The sequence below is a fragment of the Anneissia japonica genome, unplaced genomic scaffold (assembly GCF_011630105.1).
Source record: "Anneissia japonica isolate Jap-2015-1 unplaced genomic scaffold, ASM1163010v1 scaffold287880_len176724_cov174, whole genome shotgun sequence".
In the NCBI taxonomy this organism is placed as follows: domain Eukaryota; kingdom Metazoa; phylum Echinodermata; class Crinoidea; order Comatulida; family Comatulidae; genus Anneissia; species Anneissia japonica.
In genome coordinates, this window is record NW_022708090.1 from 3,188 (window position 1) to 12,511 (window position 9,324).

Below are 9,324 nucleotides of genomic sequence, written 5' to 3' on the forward strand. Positions count from 1 at the left end.
TTAGCGTGTTAGCCAGTGTCGTAACAGGCGCGGGGGGGGGGGCTGCTCCCCTCCCCTGACGGTTTTTACCGGGCTGACTAAGCTGGGTAATAAGAGAAAAGAAAGGGGGAGAGGGAGGCAAAGAGAAAGAAGAGGAAAAGAAAAGGAAAGAAAAAGAGAAGAGAAAAATAAAGACAATAATAAAAAGGAAGAAGATATCATAATGACCAGACTCACAACACCTTGCAACCCCTTCTCCACTTAAAAAACTGTCATAACTCCCTTGATCTATGCTGCCCGATGGCGTAACCACTGGGGGACAAGGGGAAAATATCTATCTTTGAAAAATCTTCCCCACTCCTTTATAAATGCCCTTTCCATCCCCTGAAAATGCCTAAAAACTTCAAATTTCGCATGCTTCGCGCGCATTTCTTGTTAACATGGGCCAATTTCCTCTAAAAATTGCACATTTTAGGGAGTATTGATCAATTCCAACGAAAATAAAATTAAAAACACCGGGGGACAAAATGAAAATATCCATCTTTGGAAAATCTTTCCCCACCCCCTGACAATGCATCCTCTGAAAGGGCCTAAAATTCTCAAATTCTTGTTACGGTAGGCCAATTTCCTCTATAAATTGCACATTTCAGGGAGTTTTCATCAATTCAGAAGAAATTAGAATTAAAAACACAAAAATATTTTGCGAGCTTCGCGCGCATTTTTTAGGTTTATCCTTTTAAGTTATTTAAACACATAATAGTCCCAAACTCAAGAAAGACAAATTTAAGATAGATCATTTTAACCTAAAAGAAGGGCCTCAATGTGTATTGATGGTGAAAGAATATGTTTGTAATAAATAAAAAAAAACAATGATGAAAATGCTTATATTTAGTTTCAAACACACGTGTGTGGTCTATTATAAATAAGATAAGCCCTATGTCGTATTGTTTTCTATATGGGAGGTGGAGTGGGTATGTTAAATTACTAACCGGGAAAATAAATACCCACTCTGACCCAAGACCCCTGTTACGCGCCTGGTTTTAGCGCCAATGTGTGCCCTTGTGCGGGCAGGGGATGTGCCCCCTCTGAAGCTGGAAACCTTGTTTTTGCAAAATAAATTGATGCAATTTGCTATTATAGGCCTAATCAATAAATTCCTCATCAACCGATATAACCTTAAACATTCTTGGAATTGACATAACATTACTGTCGTAGTACACAACCTTCAGTGTGAAATGTGGCTCTCTTTGCAAGCACATCTAACATCTAAGGAAAGAAGAGTTTAGATTGGTACCAAATAAAATAATTTTGTGAACAACATTAATACATTATGCTAATTTTCATCTTTGTAAGCGCATAAGACAGTGCAAATTTTTTCTGTGACAGTCTTTTGAAGTGTGTAAAGCTCTATTTTACCCCATACATAGTCAAAATATTTGGGGGAATGATACAATGGAACATTCCCCCCCCCCCTTGTCAAATATGAGGGGGATATATCCCCCATCCCCCGGGATCTACGCCTATGGTGTTTAGTACAGTCACCTAGTGGGTATTGCTAATTATCCCACATTACATAGTAGCATTAAAATATTAAGCATTGCTTTTTAATAAAAAAAAGTTTGTTTCACAATAAACATTTACGTTATAAATCCTGTATTGGAAAAAGTAGTCTTCTTATCTTATTTTTAAAATTGTGTAAGAAGTATTTAAATATACATGAACATGCATTTAAACACATCTAGATGTGTATAAGAGACAGGTTCAGTAAATGAAAAATAAAACTTACCGTCAAGTTCAGAATTTATTACAACAAATGGTATTAAAACATTATGTGTTTATATAACTACTGACTTTTAAAAATATTTATTAAAGCAGGAGTAGTAAAACAAACTTCTTAAACTGCACAGGAATACAGCTACGTACAGTACAGTCAACAGCAACCGCATTCAATATTCGCAGACAAATATTATAGAGGGCGGCAAACCGATATGTTCTAATATCAGCAAATCAGTTCAATTAAAATAGAGGGCGGTAGACTGATATTTATCGATATCAGGGCTTAAATTTTGCTATTGTATGGTCTTTTTTGAAAGGCGTTAAACGTCTAAAATGCATTTGTATCCTGAAATTTAAACAAAATCATACTACAGCAGTCCTGATTAACTTATTTCAATAAATAAACTTAAAATTGAATAAATAAATAAAACCAAAAAGTGGAAAACGGTACTATGAATAAAAGTTTTGAAAATAATGCGTGGCATTAGGCCTAATTGTTAAAATGTGATTGCTGCCCTCTGTAATTACAGACTTTTCAAACTTTATTGATGATATTGGAGCCATCAAAAAGAATGTAGCTAATGGCTAGTTTTAGCCCGGGCCCATTTGTGGCACAACAAACGGCCTAACATCTTTAATTTAAGCAAAATTATAATAATATGACACTTTGACTTTGATCATAATCGATTAGAAACCAATTGGAAACATTTCTAATTATATTTTTAATTTAATTTTTAATAATAATAATAATAATAATAATAATAGTAACAATAATAATATGGTTCTTGAATTATATATGCACAAGCAAAATAATATCACAAGGTATTATAGAGAACGGCTGTACTTCCAAATTCCAGTAAAGTATATTCTGTGTACTGTATTTATTTATCTTTTTTAATTCTTTCTTTATCTTACATTTAATTTATATATTTTTATATTTAATTTGCATATTAATTAATTAATATTTTTATTTAATTAATCCCTCAGTTCAACATTCGCTGAAATTAATTATTTTTAGAAATTGCAATTTGGTATTAAGTCCAAAAAAATAATTAAGACAAAAATTAATTTTTAGCATTGTATATATTTGACATGGAAAAAATTAAACGAGCTTTCACACTGGCCAGGACTCGCATCCTCCGCCACCACCAGTTAAGCGGCCAGACCTATCCATTCATGCAGGGGTACGCGGACATACCCGGACATATCAGACCATATATGCTACATCACCCGGCCCCGAGCGGTCCGTTCCAACTGAACTGAGGGAGGAAGCAGAGCTGACCCTAAGCTAATGCCCTGAACCTTTGCCGAAGCCTGTCAGTTGAACACATGACCACCCGAGACTCCCTTCACTGCACAGGGCATATCCTCTCTAGCTCCGAACATTGGCATAATCTAGCAACGTACACCCATGCGGCCTAGTACCAGAAGACGCATAATCGGACCAATAACAAGAAGGACGAAGGTACTACGGTACGGATGTAAAATTTATATATATACACGTGCATTCAATATTCTGCATCGTGTTGGTGTTGTTTTTGCTTTTCTTTTCAAGGCATAGGAAAGTTTGAATGATTTTTTTACAAGGTTATAATCATGGACCTATTAATAAGTCCAATAATAGGTCCATTTTATAATACTTAAAATGATTTCTGTAAGAAATCCTTCATCCTGACTAGAAATAAATTAAAAATGAAATTTTAAATATTTAAAGATTTTAATATTTCAGATCATATGAATATTCATTATACTACTTTGCACCAAACTAACGTTTAAAAGTAGTAGAGGGCGCTGGCTGCCCACAGCAAGATAACATTTCTGAAAACCGGGGCGTTCAAACATGCGTTTTTCGGTCTGCTCAGCTGTTTTGATAAACAAAAGGGTTAGTGCTTATGTAAGACAATGTTGTAAAACCACTTAGGCCTATTGTAATAAATTCTGAAATTGACAGGTGTCGTCATGGATCATTTACTAGGCAAACCTAGGCCTAGCCTAATCATGCCATCATCATCAAATTAATTAATGTGGTGCTGGACAATGAAACTCAAAGTCTGCCAAAGAAGGTTATGTAGCCTATTCACCACTGCCTGCCTGTCAGGCTAGGCCTAGCTGTTAGTTAGCAAAATTATTACAAAAGAAGGAATAGATCATGATAAAATTTAGTTGAATGGTACATATCAAAGAAAGCGATTTTTCTAAATTAATGTTGCAAACATTATGTGCACTTATGAGCTGCTAGGCCTAGCTAGAGTGTCAGTGAGACTAGGCTAGGCCTATGGAATCTGAAAATTCGGCATTCAGAAGTTCGTTTTGAAAAAAATTTTACTGTTATTAATTGTTTGTGAAAATAAATAATTGACTTCACTTCATCTAATTTAAATCGTATTTCTGTCCTGCAAAGATTTTGAAATTATATTAATATTTTCATGGAAGGCAGCTAAAAATGACAATGGAAAATTAGTTAATTGTATAGTTGGATAAATTATTTTTCTTGCAGCTTAACTTAATGAATGAATTTTAATTTAATTAATTTTATTGTATTTCCATTTTGAATTTATCCTTTAAATTTTATATATTGTAAATTCTTATATTGTAATTTTGTAATACATCTTTTTTGTAATGCAACCTATTTCAACTCTTGCTGCCAGTTTGTATTTTTATATTTTATACCGAAATAAATAAATAAATATTTAAAAAAAATAGAAAGTCAGAAATCAGAATCATTGTCTATAAATTAATTAACCAATCAATTAATCTATCAATTAATCAAACATTAGTATGTTAAAAGTATTGCTAGAAGATGATGATACTTATAATAAACTAAAAATCACACCAACAAAATGTTTATCTTACATGACACATGCTCAAGCTCATTATACCTTCCTTTGCCTTCTCAGGTTCTTTCCTCTCTTACTTCTCTTTCCAAAATGAAAAAGTCTTCTCTGTCAGGTTAACCTCAATTTGATTCCTTATGTATTGGTTGGGGACCGATACTCCAGGGTTGTTATAATACCCAGAGAGTTTCAGAGAGAAAAGTACATAACAACATGAAGGAAGAGGCTTCTGGGAAAACTTGATTGGGCATCACACATCAATAGCACTACACACGAAGACTGTCTAAATCACACCGGAAATCAGCGAAGTCACAAAAAAGTCAACCTACATTTACTGTATTGGGTTGAAATAACTCAACATAAGCAATAAAAACTGCCTGTCTATTATGACCCTCCATCTAAACAGTCTCATAGAAAACTTGATAATACTATATCAACAGACCCTACAGTACTACACAGACATACATTACAGTAACATATACGCACGCAAAATAGATTTGTTAATACAATTTCATTTATTTGCTATTGCATTTTCATACTGAAGTATTGCACTGGGATCTTATTTTGAAACATATACGAAACTTTCTTCCATTGCTGGAATGACACAGTGTGGGCATGGATTCTTCCATGTTGTGGCTCATGATATTTTTGTCTAATTATGAACAGCATGTTTGTATAACATATATTTAAGTTTCCATTAATTTGTCTCAATTGCTGTTCAAGTATCTGTGTAAAATACATATTCTACATAAAAGATTTAGACACAACTGAAAACTATGCAACATTAACATACACAGTAAACATATTATATAGAAAATACTGATTATATATATTGTGTATACTATTAATTAAACTATGCATATCTTTTTCTGTACATACATACCAGTGGCGGCAACATCTTTTCCCCAACAAATGGCCCAGTGTTCTCCCAAAAATGGACCGCAACCACCTCAGCCCCACGATGGTTAGAGCTCAGGTTAAACATTTTAGGTTTGTCACCTTTGATGCCCGAAAATGGCATTCTCGATCGGACCAGCTTTCTCTGGTTTAGAAAATTATTATAATTGATCGCTGACAGATTTTACCGCAACTCCCTGATGGCTGGGCCAGGCACTGACCAAGCTAGCCCCACCGCTGGCGCTACCCCTAACACAGCAGAAGTGCTAGCAAGTGGTGCACATTTTTTCACTCTTTTAAATGTCTCCCCAAGGCTTGCAATTCATATATTTAAAGCATTGCCACAAACGAATAGAGCTTGTCTCTTTACATATATCTCATATACTTTTTATATATGCAGTTAGAAATATTTTTATAAATCACTTTAAATTTAACTATTATTTAAGTACTGAAATAATTTTTATGATTTTTTCTTATATATTTGAAATAAATTCTCCAGGTACATAAACAGACAGGTTCATATTTTTTATACTGATCTGGTAAAGCTTCATGATCCCAACTAGACATTATCTCCTGGTATTCTAATTAAATGTTCATTTTCAGCAACCACATTTTGAATGATCTTTCAACTTTGAAGGTCTTGTACTCATAAAGAAATTTCAAGCATTATACTGCACCTATTAAAAGAGAGCACAATTTCAACATTAGTCATCATAATGTATTAAGTGAATTGAGGCAGTTTATTGCAACATGCACTATTATTATTATTATTATTATTATTATATTCAGCACAATGAGTAGGAACATACCTCTTGGCCAATTGCTCAGCTCATTAGTATGTATTTATTTTTCATTATTTCCAACCTACCTCCTCGTTCAGCTCTGGAAAGAGTTCCAAGATAACCGTGTCAAGGAGAACATAGGACAATTGTTTGTTTAGTTTAGGGTACTGCAAAACATCAAAGACTGTCTTAAATCCCTCATGGAATTTATCTCTGCCAAGGAACCAGGGTAGTACTCCTAAAGAAAGAACAACAAGTAAATTCTCTGCTAAAAGATATCACCTGATACAAATAATAAAAGACAGCATGAGTACTAAATAAATATCCAGATGATGATCATCAGACACTTCTGTAGATCCGGACTGAATCCTGATATATCAGTAAAATATCCAGACGATCATCTGGAGCAACTCCTGATGGCATTGAACAAATTTCTTAACCATAACTGAGCTTGAAACTACTAGTTTTGCTCAATTCATTTTACTTGCATGCTCTTCCCATCTAGATCTTTTTTAAACAAAAATTATATCAAGAAAGTTCTCAAAATGTGACGACCAAAAAATGGCAATATCTGGTGGGATATGTGATTCACCATGACCTTTAAGGCCGGTTCCCACTGAATGCGTGAAGCAAAAGCAGTCTTGGATCAACTCTTGTAAATTCATAGGCGAAGTCTCCGCGACCACCTCGCCAAAGTTTTAAGATTAGGCGTTCAACTACAAATTTGTTTCCATGTTCACATCAAAAGTGTCAGTTGTGCCTTCAATTCAATCGCATGTGACACATTTCGACGCAATATTTGTTTGATCGCATTCAGTGGGAACCGGCTTTTGGTGGAGTATTAAGCATCCCTACCCTATTATGCACAGGAAACTAGGACCTTAGTGTAGTAACAACCCTAGCCCAAGATGTATAAAAGTTTGGGTATGATGGGAATATGCAGGTCAATAGGAGATCAGTGGAGTGACACAACCCCATGATGTATTGTTGGATATATGTGGGTCATTTGATCTACAGTAATAGTGTCATGACGTCCTGGATGGCAGTTATCATAGTATATACCATATTGTATTGTACTTTTTGTCATTATGTATGTTGAGGAGATATTGGGCCATGATGTCACAAGTAGCAATAAAGGAAATTGAAATTGAATTATCCAATTATGTAACCCTAAGCATCTGCTACAATCCTGTTCCATCTCACCTGGAAAGAAGTCAACCATTTGTTTAAATGTTTCATGTCTTCTCTTCATTTGTTGTTCCTCTGTTAGTGGTGGATCATCATCAAAGAACAAAGCATCTTTGGGTAAAAAAAAATATTGTAATTCATAATTCTTTGTGTAATAATAATAATAATTATAATAATAATAATAATAATAATGTTACACTTGTATAACACATAATGAATGTAAAGGCTTCTATGCGCTTCACATTTATAATATTAAGTAAATATTTAAACAAAAAAGTTAGCGAAAGGCCAGAAATAAACAGAACCCTCTATAAACATAAAACAGGCCACAATTAAAGAAAGACATTTTAGCTATGAGCAAGAGGTTAGTATTTACTTTTATTGATAAAACCTCAAGCTAAAAAAAAAATTACATCTTGTGGCCAGAGGCCACATTGCATGTGATATAGGTGTGTACAGTCAGTGCTGAATCTAGATGTTAAATGACAATACTGACCTCTTAAAAGATGAATAATTTTTTCCATTTGTTCTTCACTTTTAACTTGATCGAGTTTCATTGCCAAATAGCTGTAACAAATAAAAGAAAATATATTTAATTAAGTTGGGCTCTTAAACTTGAGGTTTGGGCTTTCAGTCCCTAGCTGTATATAAACTCATGGAATACAGTTTTCATCTCCCAAGGGGAGTATTCCATATTACAGAGTAACTACTGCATTGGCATCCAAACTTAGTACCTATTTTAAATACTTCTTGGATACATACCATTAACTAAAAACACACAAGGAAGTAGTCATAGTGGGAAATAAATCCCCCCTCCCCCCATTCAACCTTAAAGTTAGGAGAAAGAGTTGCAATCATGCCATTAATATATAACGACTCTCTAATAACAAATTAAGAATACCTGTCAACAAAAGCTTCTAGAATGTTCTTAAATATCTTGCGTAGTGTAACAAGGCAATGGTGCACAGTAGAGGGCACTTCAAATACCGAACGAGCTGAAAAATAAACAAAAAAACAGTTATTGAGAAAGCAGCAGGGCTTATTCAGTTTAACTGGTAGTAAACTGTGAGTGGGCCCCGAGTTCAATTCTATACGCTTCTCTATTTGTGTTTCAGCTGGAAGGTTAAAATGACTTCTCTGTCAGAACACATCCTGATCTACAGATCCAGGTGAGATTATAAAAATTTCATTGAATATTTTTATACAATAAAATAAATCGTAAAACATGCATTAATATTTAGAGGAAATCCAAAGTAAAGGAATTTAATGATTTGGGTGGGATGTGAGTGGCTTACCTAGATAAAGAACATAGTCAAATATGCCATCCAGATGTAGAATGTCAGCCTCTAAGGTGGGGTCTGGATGGAGACTGTCTTTGTCAGCCAGCATGTCTGCATTATTGACAAACATGGTGCCACCAAGCTAGCAAGAAATATAATGCCAATCATTCAGATTCATCTTTATTCGTCACATACCAAGTAATTATTTATTTATTAATTTTTTATCAAATGTATCTAGCACACTGTATTCAAAATTTGAATACAAGACCAACATGGCCCAAAATGTAACACATGCCTGGCACGCACACCAGGTAAATACAGTACCATCAAACTTTTACATTATTTTATTTGTTTATTTGCTATTCTATTTAATATATTTTTTTTTTCAATGTGGCAATGTAGATGAAAATATCTATGAGATTAACATACTTTACTCTGCATGTTGGCTGAGGCATTTATTTCAGTCACATCTGTTTTGCTGAAAAGAGAAAAATCAATCTTGGTGAATAAGACATAAATTACAATCAAAAGATGTACACCTAACAAATTGGGGAAAAAAATGTATTTGAAATATGTTTCAGTAGTGGT

The 9,324-nt window shown here is 34.0% G+C and overlaps 1 protein-coding gene across 3 annotated transcripts in view; it reads right to left on the minus strand.

The window, feature by feature from the left end:
• Positions 1 to 4,895: 4,895 nt before the first annotated feature.
• LOC117106464 (sorting nexin-14-like) overlaps positions 4,896 to 9,324 on the minus strand; it is a 22,360-nt gene continuing 17,931 nt past the window's right edge. For all 3 annotated transcript variants that reach the window (XM_033247826.1, XM_033247827.1, XM_033247825.1), the window contains 7 exons: positions 9,166 to 9,214; positions 8,752 to 8,878; positions 8,358 to 8,451; positions 7,953 to 8,023; positions 7,472 to 7,567; positions 6,355 to 6,506; positions 4,896 to 6,163 (listed from right to left, as the gene is read on the minus strand). In XM_033247826.1, the coding sequence (XP_033103717.1) occupies positions 6,146 to 6,163; positions 6,355 to 6,506; positions 7,472 to 7,567; positions 7,953 to 8,023; positions 8,358 to 8,451; positions 8,752 to 8,878; positions 9,166 to 9,214 (607 nt within the window). In that variant the 3' untranslated portion in view covers positions 4,896 to 6,145. The remainder of the gene's footprint in view (positions 6,164 to 6,354; positions 6,507 to 7,471; positions 7,568 to 7,952; positions 8,024 to 8,357; positions 8,452 to 8,751; positions 8,879 to 9,165; positions 9,215 to 9,324) is intronic.